This window comes from Zonotrichia albicollis, chromosome 21 (assembly GCF_047830755.1).
Source record: "Zonotrichia albicollis isolate bZonAlb1 chromosome 21, bZonAlb1.hap1, whole genome shotgun sequence".
In the NCBI taxonomy this organism is placed as follows: domain Eukaryota; kingdom Metazoa; phylum Chordata; class Aves; order Passeriformes; family Passerellidae; genus Zonotrichia; species Zonotrichia albicollis.
The window spans coordinates 7,791,951-7,808,699 of NC_133839.1; the positions used below are offsets into that span (position 1 = coordinate 7,791,951).

Consider the following 16,749-nt stretch of genomic DNA (forward strand, 5'->3'; position numbering starts at 1 on the left):
GTCCCTCTGGCCGTGTCCCCGCACTGTCACAGCTGTCACACGGTGAGTAACGATGAGATCCTTTTATTAAGGAGTTTAGAAAGTCCACATGTACAGCTTTGGACACACTCACACACGACCTAGACTTCACAGCACTGCTACACACCACGGCCTGGCCCAGGGCTGCTCTGGAAGGTCCATGGCCACATCCCAGCCCCACGGTCACCCCTGCCCACCCCTTCCCAGGGAGGTGTCACTGCAGATGGGTTTAACCTAATCCAGGGCCATGGAGCAATGCTTGAGCTCTTGGGAATAATCCTGGGAAATCCTGCGTCTTGGCATGGATTAAAAACCTCTCGTGCAAGTCAAAACAAATCTCTGGGGGGTCCTGAGTGACACAGGCGGTTACACAAGGATGTGCTACCAACAAACCAACATACAACATTCGCTCCCTGGCACGGCAGAACGCCAGGGGAAGGGTCTGGGGGAGGGATGAGCCTTCCCACCCAGCACATGGTTCCATGTGCATTCCTGCCCAAAGCATCAGAAAACCCAGCTACAGCTCACTCACCAAAATAACTGATCGAAAAGTAAAGATGGGTGCAGGCAGAACCTTTCCAGAAAGGTCCAGTGGAATGCAGGAAGCTCCTTGGAAGCTGTCAGGGCTCCTGCTGTTGTGCTGAGAAATGCCCCTGCTGAGTTCCCCCAGTCCCCATCGTCCTGGGCATGGATGGAGTGCTTAGAGCTGAGTGCCCTTCGCTCAGAGCTCTCCCTGCCCTGAGGGCTCTGAAGGATCTCTCTGGCAGAGTAAAAAGCTGTGGTGATCCCAGTGCATGGTTTGTCCGTTTCTCTGTCAGGGCAGACAGACAGACACCCAGTGGGTGAGAGATCTTGTCCAGCACAAGATCCGAGGTGGGGAAGGCTTTAAAAAAAGGAGATTCACAGAGGGAAGTACAAACCTGGCACAGTTGGGAAGCTGAGCCTTTGATCTCCCCGTGCTTTAAGCTCCCCTGGAAATGGAGACAGGGGGAGTTTCCTCCCCTCCTCAGTCCATCTGTCTGTCTGATGCTGTTTCTTGGGGCAGGGCTGCTGTAGCACAGGCAGAGAATGCTGTGAGGGGTGGCAGGGCTCTGTCTGTCCCCTCCCCTCTCAGTCCAGAGTCTGCTCACATTTGGTTCTCAGTTTTTTTGGACAAAATCCCCCATTTGAGTCCTTCCAGGGAGCCAGCAGGAGACATCAGTCCCATGGCAGCTCCTGCCTGGTGCTGCTGCCCGGTTATCAGGGCCCTGCAGATGCTAAGCCCCACTCGGGGCTTCTCTTTTGCAAAACCTTAACAGGATTTGAGGAAATGAAAGGCTTTGGATATCTGCAGGTGCCCAGCCAGTGCCACAGCTCAGAGTGCAGTGTCCAGGCCAGCAGTGAGCAGAGGGGGCTCACTGGAAAATGGGGCTGAGCTGCCCAAAGGGTCTGGGGAAAGGTCACAGACTTTGCATGGTGAAAGTCTGATGTGAATCCAGTGGGTCTGGTCGGGAGGGAGGGGCTGTGAACTGCAGGCAGAGCTGTGTTGGGAAGTGAGCCTTCCTCGCCTCCTCCTCTTCCTTGCCGTGCTCCCTGTTTGCCCAGCACTGCCAAAGCAGCTCCGTGCTGTGCTCAGTTCTGGGTGTGCGTCCTGGCAGCGCTGCTGTGGCTCACTTTGGGGTGTCCTGACCCACTGGGGGGCTCCAGGACACAGGACGGGGACAGTGGGGAGTAAGGAGCTGGTGGTTGTCCCTCCCCAGCTGCGCTGCTCCTGCAGGGGCAGGGGAGAGCGTTCTGCAGCCCAAGGAGGAATTGCTGGCACGTCAGGCTGGCCCAGCTGAGCCTCCCCATCACCAGTAGCACCATGGGGGAGCTGCAGCAGCCTCATCCCAGTCCTGGGGGTTTGGGGGGCTGGGGTTCCCCATGACAATGCCCCCAGCCCCTTGCCAGCTTGGCGAGCCCACTGCCAGGTGTAGTGTCCAGGGCAGAGGTGACCAGAGGTGCTCAGCCTGCCTGGGCTGCTGCATCCCTCCCTCCTCCATCCTTTCCTTCCTGCTGGGCACCTCTGCCCAAACTCCTGCATCCTCTGTGCCCCAGCCACGAGCACAGACCGTGGGTCACACTCTGGCCAGGACACCTGGTCATGGCAGTGGGAGCAAAGGTCTGGCAACACCTCTGGATGCCCAGGAGCCAAAGTCACTCCCCAGGAGCCCCTCAGAGGTGGGCGAGCCCTCGGAGAGGATGAGGAGGGTGGCAGCTGAGGGAGTGGGTCTGCAGGGAGCTGGGGAGGGGCAGGGGAGCGGGCACGGTGTGGGGGGCAGATGCCATCAGCTAATTCTCCTCGCGGATGGGCCGGATCTTCATCTCGGTGAACTTGAGCGAGTACTGCCAGCCGGTCCAGGAGGACCACTCGATGCCGTCGGCGTAGGAGCTGTGGTGGCCGCGCAGGTACTGCCCGTTCAGGTTGGACGTGTGGCAGTTGCGGTACCACCAGGCGCCGTGGTAGAAGGAGGCGCAGTTGTTCTCCGAGTGGTCGTTGTCCAGGTCCTTGGTGGTGAACTTCATCCCGTTGTGCTTCAGGAAGGAGTCACCTGTGCCAGGGGAAAGGAGATCCTGATGGGCACCTCCTGCCCTGCCCCATGGGGCTCCTCCAGCAGATCCCCAACCAGCAGATGCCCAACTTCATCCACCTCCAGCTCCCCAAAGCCACAGGGATGCAGCTGGTGCTGCCGCCCTGGGACACTGGAACACCCCAGCCAGGGGGTTTGGTGGCTGTGTGTCATAGACATGTTTTATGGAATTTTTTTTCTCCTGAGAAGACTCGGGAGCAAAATATAAACAACAATTATCTGCTGCTGTGCAATGCAACAGGTGGATCCGTGATTGGTCTCATGTTGTTGTTTCTAACTAATGGCCAGTCACAGTCACCCTGTATTGGACTGTGGTCAGTCACATGAGTTTATAATTCCATTTTCATTCCTTTTCTATTCTGTCCAAGCCTTCTAATGAAATCCTTTATTCTATTGTTTTAGTATAGTTTTAATATAATATATATCGCTATATATTATAAATAATATAATATTTATATTTTGCATAATATAAATATATATATTTATAATAAATATAATTTTACATTAAATTATATATTTATATATTTATATTATAGTTTAGATTAAATTATATATTTTATATTTATCTATAAATATATAACATTTATAGAAAAATTTATGTATAAATATTATTTTTATATATAAATTATTTATATAGAAATATTTATTTATATATTATGTATATATATTATTTCTATATAATAATATATAATATAATATTTTAATAGAAATATTATTTATATATAATTTTTGTAGATAGAATATAATATTTTATATTTATATAAAAGTATAAAATAATATTTAATAAATGAATAAATACTATTTATTTTTATAAAATAATATATTAGCCTTCTGAAACATGGAGTTAGATCCTTGTCTCTTCCCTCTTCTTAATTCCCGTGTGAACCCCACCACAGCTGTGGGACCCCCCCTGCCCATGGGGGATGTGCCCCCCATCCCGCTGCCCACCTGCAGTCCCTGAGTAGTCGGCGATGCTGATGGGGTACCCGTCCTCCTCGGGGTCCACGGAGAAGAGCCCCACCCCGAAGCTGCCGTAGTGGGCGAAGGCGGTGCCGTTGTCGAAGTCCTCCAGGTCGATGCGGAGCTCGTAGCTGCCCTGCACCGTCAGCAGGTGGATCCTCTTGAGTCCTGGCAGAGGGAAAGGGGTGAGTGTGGGGATGGCGTGCCCAGGGCTGCAGCCCCTCTCTCCCAGCCCATGGGTGGGGGTCTCGGTGTCCCGTCCATCACAAAGGAACCCCGGAGCTCCCCGTGCTTTGCCATGCCAGCCCCACACACCCAGCCAGTGCTCTCCTGTCAGCTTCCCGAAGCCGTCCCGGTAGGCTTCCCAGCCACGGAAAAAGTTCACGGAGCCGTCCTCCCGCCGCTGGAACACCTGGGGACACACAAAGGGCATCAGCTGTGGGGCTGCTCCCAGCCTGTGGGACCCCTCTGCTCCCTGCCTACCCCTGTTTAATTAGCGGCACAAATTAAGCCCTGTCGGCTCAGTGATTGCACAGGGATGAGCTCCCCGGGGAAATGCTCCATCCCAAGGGTGGCTGAGTCCGTTCAGGCAAAACCCTTCACAGGATCCTCTGTCTAGGAATGTGAGGAGAGCTCAGGAAACCTGAAGTTCCTTGGGAAGTCTGTGGTGTCCCTGGGGTGATGGACACCCTGCAGGCTGCCCCTGCACAGGGGAGCAGGGACACAGAGGGCACAACCCAAGCTCCCACGGGGTGCCCAGGTTGCTGTGAGCCCTCCTGCCAACAGTGGGTGCCCAGAACTGTGTGAAAACCCAGCAGGGCTGATTTCTTCCTCCTAGATCTCCTTGTTCTCCTGGGCAGCACCCCATTTTAAAACATCATCTCTGACAGCCTCATTAATCTCCCAGGGAAATTGTAATCTCCCACAGAAATTAGCTGAGAGGCACTGAGTGCCCTGAGCCCTGCAGAGCCCCCAGATCCCAGGCAGATCCAGGGCTCAATGCAGCTTTGCTCAGAGCCTTTCCCTTTCCCTCTCCCATCTGCTCACCAGCCCGTGTGCCCTGTGTGTTCCATCCCCTTTTATCCATACTTTTGGGTTTGATTTATTGACAGCGATCCAGAAAACGATGCTTCATGCCCGACCATTTGAACTTAATTAAGCCTCCAGCCCTGGATTAATTGCATTAAAGTTGGCTGAGCAAGCCTGCCCCTCTCCCACCAAGCTCTGTGCTCCCGAGACCGTGGTGGGGACAGCTGGGACACTTGGTGGCTTGGGCAGAGCCCTCCCAGGGGCCAGAGAACCCCATCTTCAGAGCTCCCCAGCTGACCTTCCAGGATTGGGGAATGTGGATGAGCCCTGGAGTTGGGGGAAGCCACTCTCCTTTGCTTCCTCTTGCTGCTCCTGCCCTCCCATACACAGGTTTTTCACCCTGGCACACAAAGCAGAACCACCCTGTGAACATCTCACTGTTTTCCCTTCCCCAGATGGGCGTTTTTGGGGCTGGCTGAGGCTCTGGCACAACTCTGATCCTGCTGTACTTACCTTCTAGAATTAGAGCCTTAATTTTTATCCCCGCGTTGAGCACTTGAGAAGCTGTGGTTAAGCCCATTTAAAGGGGCTTTCTTCAGCCTTGCTGGGAAAGGGGGACAGCGTGGCTGGACAGGGGCCTGAAGCTGCTTTTCCCCAGCCACCACCAGCTCTGTGGCTGGCGTGGGGAGTCAGTGGCTGCAGCACCAGTGCTCCCTCCTAATCGGCTTTGAGCCACGGCTCTAAATAGGCCAATTGCCTGAGTGGTGCCCAGGGAAGCGTGTGGGACAGGGCTCTGCTGCCTGAGCCTTGGCACAGCTCAGGAATCAGCCCAGGAGAAGCCTCAGTGCCTCTCAGCCCACCAGGCTCAGCCCCAAAGGGGTTTGTTGTTGGTGAGTGCTGTAGTCTCTGTGTCCTGCTCCACCCTCACCATCTCTCATGCACAATCCCTTCTCTGCCTCTTTTTGCCCCCTCCAGGTGCAGGGAGGGCTGTGGGAGCCTCCTGATCACCCTCTGGGGTGCTGGGGATGCTGGGTGCACCAGTGACCTGCAGGATTATACTGTTCCAGCCCTGCCTCGCTGCTCTTTCCCTCCTCATCAAATATGCATCACCCCCCTCTTAAGCAAAAAGGATTTCCCTCCCTTCTTTAAAGGCAAGGCTGAAATATTTATCTCCCTCGTTCTCTGCCTCCCCCAGTTGCCCCTGTGGGGCAGGGACAGACTCCTGCAGAGCCACAAACCCAGAAAAATGGGTTGAAAGCAGGGAAAAGTGGGAACACCAGCCTGTGCCTGCCACTGGCAGCTTCCTCTCCCTCAGCTCCACCAAACTCCTGCTGGGCTTGAAGCTCTCAGTGTGGGGACATCCTGAGCCACCACAGAGCTCAGGCTCCTGGTCCAGTTTTGGCAGCCATGGCACAGAGCCCAGGGTGTTCTCTGAGCCCTGTGGGTCAGGGAGACCGAAAGAAAGCCAGGGAGAAGCTCTGGGCAGGGAAGAGCCAGGGCCCAGGATGTGCCAGTGCCTTGGGACAGCTGTGAACACCAGAGCTGGCACCTCTGCCCTCCCAGGAGCTGCTCCTGCCCAGCCCTGACAGCAGAATTGTCTTGTCCTGTTTGTGGTGGCACATAAACCACACCCTTGGAAACAGGACGTGTTTGTGGCTCCTCTCAGCCCTGCCTGTGCTTTACCCCAGCCCAGTGTCAATGCCCAGCCCCAGCCCTGTCCAGGACCCCTCTCCAGGCTGGTGAGGCCATCCCCAGCACTGTCCCAGCACAGAGGGTACCCCTGCAGCTGGGAGCTGTCACTTGATGTCACCACAGCCCTTGTGCTGCTGGCACAGCCTTTTCTCCTGCTTTCTTTGGCTCTCCAACATTTCCCAGTGCTCACTGCACATGGAGGTGATGCTGAGGCACACAGAGCACTGCTGCTGATGGAGCTGAGGTGCTGATCCAGGGGATTTTGCCCCAAATGAGGAGCAATGGAGGCTCAGGGGCACTGGGAGGAGCGTGGGGCATTTGCAAAGACATCCTGAAGACAACAATCTGTGAAAAGGACACTTTTTGAGCCCTGCTGATCTCCCTTGACCTCTGCCATGCCATCATCACTTCAAGAAAGAGCCAGAGGTGAGTGTGAGGGGCAGAGCTGGGCTGGGCAGCCCCAGGGCAGCCTCTGCAGCCGCAGGCAGGGCTGGGCACAGGGCATGGAGGGCACTGACCCAGAGCTACATCCCCAGCAGCACAAACGTGGCCCTGCTGCTGCTGGGCAGGACAGAGGGGGGACAAAACAGCCCAGGATGGGGACAGGGAGCCAGCAGGACCCTGCAGAGCAGGCTCTGGGGACAGGGAGGTCCTGAGCTCTGGCCCTGGCCTCAGCTGCCCAGGCAGCCTAAAGCTGAGCTCAGCAGCTCCCAGGCTCCTGAGTCAAAATTGATTCAGCTGCTGCCATCGCTTCCACCCACCCACCCACATGCAAATGTGCCCAAATGTCAGGAGAAATCATTCCAGAGGGAAGGGAAGGGAAGGGAAGGGAAGGGAAGGGAAGGGAAGGGAAGGGAAGGGAAGGGAAGGGAAGGGAAGGGAAGGGAAGGGAAGGGAAGGGAAGGGAAGGGAAGGGAAGGGAAGGGAAGGGAAGGGAAGGGAAGGGAAGGGAAGGGAAGGGAAGGGAAGGGAATTTCCCAGGCTCTGCCCCACAGCACCCATCCATGCCATGGCTCACCTGGAGCCTGGATCAGGCAGTGCCCTCACACATTCCCCCAGAGATGGCTGAGACCATCCCTGCACCCACGGCACGTTTGGGACCCTCTGCTGCAGCGCAGCCCCAGAACATCAGCCTGGGGTGGGCACCCTCAGCCCAGCCCCGGCTGTCTCTGGGGCCCTGTTTTGGCCCCTGGCCCCATCAAGGCAGGGCAGAGCTCTGTGGTGTCTGTGCCACTGCACTCCCGGGCTCAGAATCCCTCGCTGAGCCCCCTCCCCAGCCCAGCCGAGCCCTCCCGCCTGCAGCAGCTTTAAATAAGCCTCTGAGTGTCTCACTAATCACCTTGGGCTGCTCTTCAGGCTTGGCTGGGGCTGGCAGAGGCTGTGCAGGCTGTGCACGGGGTTTGCAAGGACCCTCTGCACCTTGGGGAGCCAGAAGGGTCCCCTCTCCCCTCTGTAATCCCCCTAGAGCTGAGGTCCTGGCTGTGCTGTGCCTCAGTTTCCCCACTGGAGCTGTGGTACCACCCTGGTACCCACCACAGGTCCCTCCTGCCCTGGGTGGGCTCTCAGCAGCCCCTGAGGGCAGGGGGGCTAAGCTCCCTGCTGGCCCTGCTCAAAGCTGCTTAGGGGGATCAGATGGTGGGGATTTGTTTCCTAGAGCACCCAGCTGGAGGGGTCCTGGCCCAGCATGTCCCCAGGGCAGAGGCTGCCCGGCGAGACCCCCAACACCTGCTGGGACCCCAAGTGATGCCCTCCGGGGCAGGGGGAGCTGCTGACCCCCAACTGCTCCCTGGGGCAGTGACAGAGCCCTGTCCCCCCCCATTGCTGTGATCACAGCCCATTGCAGCAGCTCTGGCAGAGTGAATCGGACAGGGAGTGAATCAGCAGAGGTGCCCCAGGCAGCCCGGCCTTAAATGAGGCCAAATGTCCGGGTTTGGGGTCTGCCCTGAGCCCCAGCACTGCCCCAATGGGGCAAAGCACAGCCATATACCCCATGGCACAGCCCAGCCCTGCTGAGAGGGACAAATCCCAGAGGTGGCACCAACTCCCTCCTGACCCCCCTCCAGCCCTAGCCCAGCTCCCCAGTGCAGGCAGGCACTAGCTCCAGCTCAGGGTTCACCACCGGCTGCACAGCCAGCCTCCCTGACATTGACTGTCCCTCCTGGTGACACCCCCAGTGTCCCAGTGCCATCTCCCTGCCCAGCAGGGCCAGCAGTGCCATGTCCCCGTGTCCCCAGCGGGGTGCTGGCAGCTCACTCACCGTCCAGCCGCCCCCGTCCGTGCTCATGTCACAGTAGACCTGGAAGCCATCGGGGTAGTGGGTGGGGAAGATGGAGTAAATTCCATCCTCCTGCTGCCCACTCATGTAGATGTCAAAGCAGTCTCGGGGCCGGGAGCCTGCAGGGTGCCATCGGGGTGGGGTGGGGTGAGGGGAAAGCTGATTAATTAATGGGCTAATTTAATGTCTTGCAATTTCTTCCAGGCTCCCAACCTTGCTTGCAGCTTGGTACTGCTTTGCACTTTCCCTCCCTTCTCCTCTCAGGGTGAGCAGTGCCAAGGGGGATGCCACCACCATGGGCCTCCCCAGCAGCTGGCAGGGACTGCCCCCATGTCCCTGTGGGATCGCAAGGGCAAGCTGGCACCCAGATGGGGACAAGGGACAGCCAGTGCCCAGGGAGGCTGTGGGCACATGCTCCCAGCTCCAGGACAGGCTCCTCAGCTGCACCCCAACCCAAGGCTCAGGGATGTGACTGTGCAGGGCCACCCTCCACACTTGATGGAGGTGAATGCTCTGCCTGGTCCCAGCTACCCTCTGTGGGAGCTTTGCAGGGGTGTGAAAGGGCTGGTTTATGGACGACTGGGAGCTGCACATTGAGAGCTCCCCCTCCCAGGACACCCCTTTCCTTCTCCCTCTTCCCCACCTCCTACGCTGTGCTCATTCCCTTCTCCAAGATGCTCTGCCCCACGCTGGGTGGTTCCTCCCTGCCCCAGGCCCATCCCTCTCCCCAGGGATGCCTCTCACCGTTGGAGCAGCCCCGGGGCCGGGCTCCCCTGGCCGGGGCTCGCTGCAGGTCAGCCTTGAGCCGGGGCCGGGCCCCGCCGCGCTCCCTCTGCAGCGAGTCCAGCGCATCGCTGACGGAGCTCACCAGCCGGGCCATGCTGCTCTGGCTCTCCGACAGCAGCTGCGGGCAGGGACACGGTGGGGGGGGGCACAGAAATTGGGGTGAAATGGTAAAATCCCTTCCACATCCCTCCCTGCCCCTTGGCCGCAGTGCTCAGCAATGCCAGGGTGTAAATCCACAGATCCCATAAAACATCTCTGTTGCTTTATCTCTGATCTCTGTTGCTTTAACTCTGATCTCTGTTGCTTTTTCTCTGTTGGTTTTTGGCAGGGGTCAAGGTCCAGATAAGCACCTACTGCGCCCAGGGAGGAGAAATCCCCAAACCTGGGTGCAGCAGTGCTGCAATCCCGTGGATAAGGAGCGTCTCTGGGCAAGCACAGGATGACGGAGGCAGCAGGAATAGCCGTGTCCTGAGGCAGCCCCCAGCTCCTGTCATCCCCTGAGGTGACCCAGGCTGGGACAGGGACACGGGGTAGCTGTGGCAGAGCACCAGGATGGGCAGAGAAGCAAAGCAGAGAGACACAAGCAGCTCTGGGCAGAGGGAGTTGAGTACCAGGAGGGTCAGGCATGCAGCACCCAGCCGTGCCCTGGATCTTGCTGTGACACCTGGCAGAGCTCTGGCACACTCAGGTAAGCATTTCAACACAGCTCATTGGCTGGGAATTTTGGGGACTGTAAAGAGGGGGAGCTGATTGCTGCATGAACTGCCCTTGAGAAGATTCTGTGGTGTGCTTGGCTCTGTCTGGAGCCCATAAACTGAACCTGGAGCTGGGACACCCACAAGGTGGGAGGCTGCACACCAGGCTCACTGGCAGTGGGGTGGTTTGGCAGGGAGACACTTCCACTTTCCAATTCCCAAGCACCTGCCTTCAACCTTACCTCCTTCACCTGGAGCTCTACCCTGGATGCTGAGGCCAGGAGCAGCCATGACCCAGGGACATTGGCACAGGGAATTCCACCCCCAGGGATTTGTGGGGCTCAGTGGGTTAGGATAGGTGTGTTTGGTGGAAGGCTAGGCCTAGGCTACTTAGGGTGAAGGCTGAGTTGAAGCTTAGGTGGAGGTAGGACATAAATAAAGTTATAGGATGGGAGTTATAATCTGTTGAGTTGAAATCAACCATCTTAGTTAGACTGACTTTCTGTTATTCTGCTCATTCTAATCTGCCTTGAATTCATTCGTACACTAGTCCTAGGGTAAGGAGGAGGATAAGTGAGGAGGTTCAGGTTGGGGTGCTGGTAGGGGATTGCAGTTGGGTGGCTCACGGTGGCGGGAGGAGTGGGCCCTGCCCTGCCTGGCACTGCCAGCCCCAGCTCACCTGGATGAGCCTGCCCTGCTCGCCCTGCAGGGCGCTGAGCTCCTGCCCCATGGCGCTGTGCCCCTTCTTGAGCCCGTCGCAGTCAGCACGCAGCTGCACGGCGTGGCTCAGCAGCTTGGCCACCTCATCCGCCACCGTCACCAGCAGGGCCTTCTGCTGGCTCTTGGTGGCCTTGGCCTCGGCGTCGTGCTCAGTGAGGGCATGCAGCAGGGAGCTCTGCAGTCCCTCCACGCGGCCCAGGGCGCCGGCAGCGCTGGGGCAGTTGGGGTCGATGAAGATGTTGATGCGGGAGCTGTCGGCCTTCTCGATGGTCACCAGCGCGTTGGCCTCCTCGGGGTTGGTGCTGATGACGGGGGGCGGCTCGGTGACGGGCGTGTGGTAGTGGTTCATGAAGAGGATGGCGCCGGTGACTGTCACGGCCAGGAGCACGGCCACCGAGAGCAGCACGGTGCACAGGATGTAGCCACAGCTCATCCTCTGCGGGCAGACACGGACACGCAGTCAGCCTCATCCCCTCACCCCACAGGTGGGCTCTGCATGGGACTTGGGGTCTCAAACCTCACCCCAGAGACAGGCTCTGCCCGGGATTTGGGGTCTGGCAATGGCTCTGAGGGAGGGGACCCAGAGAGCCCTGCAGGGACATGGAGGCCATCAGCACTGCCTCATCCCCTCACATGCAGCCTCTGCACAGGATTTGGGGTCTGGCAATGGCTCTGAGGGAGGGGACCCAGAGAGCTCTGCAGGGACACAGAGGCCATCAGCACTGCCCATCCCCTCACAGGCAGCCTCTGCATGGGATTTGGGGTCTGGCAATGGCTCTGAGGGAGGGGAGGACCCCAGGAGCTCTGCAGGGACACGGGTGAGCAGTGAGTGAGCAGAGCTGCCGAGCCCGCCGGGGAGCAGGCCATGAAATAATAACGAGAGCAAGGCACGGCACCGCCCGCTCCCGTGGCATGTTTTATTTACAGCTCTGATCCTTGGCTGGAGCAGCCCTGGCTCCCCCAGAGATGTGTGGGGGGCTCCCTGCTGCCCTGGGCACAAATGTGGGGGGAAAATGGGAAAACACCTCATGTCCCTCACAGTGGGATCACAGGGAGAGCAGCACTGGTGGCTGTGGGGCTGTGCTGGGGTCACACTGCCCTGAGTGTTGTGGAGACCTGCTGTGCACAGGGCAGCTCCCAGCTATGGCAGGCAACTTATCTTCATCCCCTTCATCCTTCATCATTTCCTGCTGGAGGGGGCAGAGCTGCTCCCAAAGCTTTGGATCAGTCCCAGAGCCTCCTGGCAAGGGAGAATCACTTTGGGAAAGGTCTCTGACACCCCCAGCCCCTCTGGCAGCTCTGCTGCTGCTCAGAGCCACGGGCTCAGCCCCTGGCACCTGCTCCATGCCCACCTGGAGCCTTTTCTCCCTGCAGAGCCTCGAGTGCCAGCACAGTCAGAGCAGAGCGGGTGAGCTGCCACCCGATCCCATGGGCTCCCTGTCCCCTCCCTTGCTCGTTACACCTGCAGGACAGAGGCTGTGATTTCCCCCTGACCCGGGCCACGGCTGTCACAAGGAATTGCTGGGCTGGCAGCAAACTGCAGATTCAGAGAGACAAAGACTACTTTGCCCAGAAATGAGGGGAAAATTGCTGCATCTGCAAAGATTTCCCAGGCCCTGTCCCCTCCCGTGCACATCTATCTGGAGTGACACCTTCCTTCAAGCACCCTTCATTTCATTCCCTCTCACGCAACCATTTGCATTAAGGTGACCCCACAGCAGCAGCAGGGCTGGCTGGGGGGCTGAGGATGCCCCACCAGCCCCAGGGTGGGCTCTGGCTTTCTGCCCCTCTCCATGGAGGGAGATCAAAGAGCACTGGGCTGAATGGAAGCCACCTGCAGGGAGCTCTGAGCCCCAGGCTCAGCCCCTTGGTGCAGGTTAAAAGGAGATGTCAAAGGCAATAAGGGAAACTTTGGGCAAGCAGGGGCTTGAGGAGTTTGCCTGATGTGTGTGTAGATACAGAGCCCTGCTTGGGGGCACAGGGGACACCCAGGAGCAGCAGGATGGTGGCAGACAGAGGTGGCAGATGCCCATTGCTCACATCCTTAAATGGGCACCCAGGACCTGGGCTCAGCTGGGCCCCTCAGTGGCCTGAAGTGACAGGAGGGGTGGCTGCTGACCAAAGGCCAATATCAGGTTGTTTGGGATCTACAGGGTGAGCAGGGACCCTGTCCCTGTGGTTGTCCTGGCTGTCACAGCACTCTCATCTCCAGGGCTTTGTGCCCTCCCATGCTGCTCCCCACAATGAGCCATGCCCAGCTTGAGGGGCACATGGAGGAGCTGCAGGGCCCAAGGTCCCCTCTGAGCAGTGAGAGCTCCCAGAACAGAGCCATGAGAGGACGAGGCTCCACTTCCCACAGCCACACAATCCCAGCTGGGCTGTAACACACCAAAACCTCACAGCTCTGTCTGGGTGTACCACCACACCAGCAGCTGTATCCAGCTGTTTTCCAGCCCTCAAGCCCCACAGTCACTGCCCTCCCACCAGCACCAGGAACTGAGGCCAATCCCGTTCCAAAGGGATCCCCCCTGCTTGTGGCTGCAGGATCCTGAGTGGCAGCAGCCTCAGGAGTCCCACGGCGTTTTGCTGGCAGGTTGCGTTACCTGGCAACCTGCAGTGGGGAGAGGAGGCAAACCCAGCCAGTGGCACCAGCAGCACTCCAAACTGGGCTGGAGTCCCCCCAAGCCCCTCCAGCACTGCAGCACTGCAGCAGCGTGCCCAGCTGGGCATGGGACCCTGCAACACCCCCTACCACACATTCCTGCCTCACCATGAGCCAGCTCTTATCATCCATAGGGTTCCAGCTGTCTGTTCCATGGCCTCAAGCCCCTGGAATTCTTGCCAAGAGTTTTGGACAGCTTTAAGACATCCCCCTGCCCTGGTTATTGATGTTCCAGTGGGGATATCCACTGGGCTGGAGGTCCCAGTGTCTTGAAATCATCTTTCCTAAGGAGAGCAGAAGCTGTGTGACTGAGTGGTGCCTGGGATGAGCTGATCTTCGCTTGCAAACCTGCTCTGGAGCCTGGAGGGAGCCCCAGGCAGGATCCAAGGGATGGTTGTGTCCCTGGTGAGTCGGGCTCTCCATGCCCTGCCCTGGCACAGGATCTACACTTGGTCACCCATGGGTCCTTGGTGACCCAGCCACACTTTGTGAGCAGCTCTGGACCCCATCAGGACCCTCAAAACAGCCCAAAGCCCACTCAGCCAGCCAGACTGGCTGTTCTGGGATGGAGACAAGCAGCTCCAGCACTTGCAGCCTGTGGGAAGGGAAGGACACGAGCTGGCTTGTCCCCAGGGCACCCAGAGGTGGCTGTTCCCTGGAGAGCATGGATGGAGAGGGGTGGCAGGAGAGGCTGAGCTCTGCCCTGGGAGATGCTCTACGATGAGGAGTCCCCTTTGCTCCTGCCACAATCCGTGCTCCTCTCCAGCCCAGCAGACTGAGGGATGGCAGGCAGCGTTCCTGCAACCTGGCTGCTCTGCCCTGCCCCCGGGCTGTGCCCTCAGCCAGGACGAACCAGAGCCGCTGTTCTGCTTCCCAGGTAAGCGAACACTGAGGTTTGCATCGGCCAGGCTCAGCTGCTGGTGTAACTTTAGTCCAGGTACCCGCACCTCCCTGCCGGGGTCCACTCAGCGCGTCAGGGTCCCCCAGCCCGCACCTATCATTCATTCAGAGCTCACTTTGCATCCTCGCTCTGCTCCCCCGCTCCGTCCCTGTCCACCCTCGCTGCCCATCCCGCCCTGCCCGGCTCGGGGCTGCAGCCGCCTCCCCTCGCCCTGGCCGGGGCTGTGTCACCCCCGCGGGCACGGAGCAGCTGAGCTGAACCCCGCTCCCGTTTTCCTGCTCTGCTCCGTCACCCAGAGCCTGCCTGCCACCGCTGCCTCGGCACGCCACTCTCTGCGGATGGGGAGAGGAGAGAGCACGGGCAGGATGGCGAGCACCGAGGCGCTCTGTGGGTGAGCACACTGGGCTGGGCTGGGATCCACCGGAGCACGGCAAACTCCGAGCATCCCTGAAATCCACCGCGAACCACCCGGCCCCGCTGCCTTGTGGGGCTGGATCCGTCCTGATCCTGCCCGGCTCGCCCTCGGGGGCACAAACCGGGGGATGGCAGCTCCAGACGGGTGGCACCGCTCGAATCCCTGTGCACAGGGAGGGCTCTGCCAGAGAGGGGAGGGCAGGGCAGGCTGGTTTCCCTCTCGGGAGGTCAGGGGTCTGCCAGGGAGGGGAGGGCAGGGCAGGCTGCTTTCTCTCTCGGGATTCAGGGCTCTGGCGGGGTGCCCAGCCCCTCTCCACTGAGCTGCTGGCAGAAGGGGAAGTCAGGCAGAAGCCCCTCTTGCCTTGCTGCGGGTGTCAGGGGACAGGAGAGTGGCGGAGCGGGGATCGAGCGTGTCTTCCCCCATCCTTGCCCAGCTCCAGGGTGCCGAGGAAGGGCAGCACTGCCAGCTCTCGGTCCTTTCCCTTCCCTCACAGGCTCGCTGGAGATTTGCTGTCCTCCAGCTCCTCGCAGACACGTTTGCCCACACTCCGCACTCCTTCTTCCCACCCTGCCCGCGCTCAGCGCTCATCCGTGCCCGTGCCCATCGCTGTGCCTATCCCTGGAACTGTCCAGGGCCGGGCTGGATGGGGGATTGAACAGCCTGCAAGGTGTCCCTGCCCGTGCCACGGGGGTCGGAACTGGGTAATCTTCAATGTCGCTTCCAAGCCGAGCCATCCCGCGCTTGTCGGGCTCGCAGCCCGCTCGGCCGGGCTGTGGAGCTGCCACACGTGCAGCGGGATGTGCAAACGGGCTCGGCACGTGCCGGATCCCCGCGTGTCACCGCAGGCTCTGCCGCCGCAGCGCCGGCCTCCCCCCAAACCCTGCGGGGGCCGGGAGCCGGGAGCCCCCGAACCGGGAGGGGTGAGCCCGGCTGCAGCGCGGAGCTGAGATGCCAAATCCCCTTTAAAGGGTTATTTCAGCAGTTTAGAGCGGTTCGGCAGTGTGGCAGCCCCCGAGCATCGCTCGCTGCCCCAGCCCGGGGTAGCCCAGGGTTAATTAACCCTCAGGTTAATTAACGCATTAATTGGGAGGGGGTTGAGGAGGTGCAGCCAAGGGGGGATTCTCACGGTGGGGACAGGGGGAGAGCTCGCCACGCTGGGGTGCGCCGGGGGAAAAGCTGGCTGGGGACACAGGGGGGTGGCTGGGACCCCCGGGCTGGGTGACCCCCACCCCCTGCCCCCCTTGCCCCCCGCCCCGTACCTGTGATTTCTCCTGCTGCCCATCCTCAAGTTGCGAGGCTCCTCCCACGGTTTTCCAACGCTCGTTCCCCATCGCGCCGCCAACTTCCAGCCCAAGTAAGTGCCCGGACCCCCACAAGCCCCCCCAAACCTCCTCCCCGGCGGCGCAGCCCCCGGCCCGCCCGCGCTGCCCGGCTGGCCGCGGCGGAGGACGGGCGGCGGCGGCGGCGGCGGCGGAGGAGGAGGAGGAGGAGGAGGAGGGAGGGAGGAAGAGGAGGGAGGGAGGACACGGGCACGGACACGGGGGTGGATCTTCCCTCCCCGCCCGCCCCGAGCCCCCCCGGGGCTCCCCCGGCCCCGCTCCGGGCACCCCGCCCGGTGATGCCCCGGGGGATCTCCCCGCCCCCCCCAGCACCGCCCGCTGCCCCCCGATCATTCCGGACCCGGACCCGAACCCCCCCTCCAGCCCCGGGCTCCGCGGCTGCCCAGATGTGGCAGCACAGCTGGAGCAGCGGCAGCAGGTAAGGCGGGGTGCCAGCTGGATCGGGGGTGCTGCAGGGGCCCGGGGGGAGAGCGGGGGGTGCCCCCGGAACCCGCTCACCCCTTGCCGGAGAAACGCCCCCACATCCTCCGGCGGAACGCCCCGAGCTGGTGGGGCTCAGTCCCATGGGTGGGCAGGGATGGGCAGGGTGCCGGGCGGGGGGGCGGAGAGGGCGGCATTGGCATCGCCACCCCCCAAACCTTTGTGCC

General features: G+C 59.8%; 1 protein-coding gene and 1 long non-coding RNA gene across 2 annotated transcripts; one reads left to right on the forward strand and one right to left on the reverse strand.

Moving 5' to 3' along the window:
- Positions 1–47: 47 nt before the first annotated feature.
- On the reverse strand, positions 48–16,356 carry FIBCD1 (fibrinogen C domain containing 1). The gene is made up of 7 exons (XM_074556675.1): positions 16,022–16,356; positions 10,744–11,220; positions 9,328–9,487; positions 8,566–8,702; positions 3,903–3,999; positions 3,576–3,755; positions 48–2,588 (listed from the first exon to the last, which is right to left on the reverse strand). The coding sequence occupies exons 1-7, from the start codon at positions 16,091–16,093 to the stop codon at positions 2,329–2,331; spliced, it is 1,383 nt and encodes a 460-aa protein (XP_074412776.1). The 5' UTR covers positions 16,094–16,356; the 3' UTR covers positions 48–2,328.
- Positions 13,081–15,926, forward strand: LOC141731394 (uncharacterized). The gene is made up of 3 exons (XR_012583472.1): positions 13,081–14,323; positions 14,644–14,738; positions 15,256–15,926. It is a non-coding gene; the product is annotated as an uncharacterized LOC141731394 (long non-coding RNA).
- Positions 16,357–16,749: the final 393 nt, after the last annotated feature.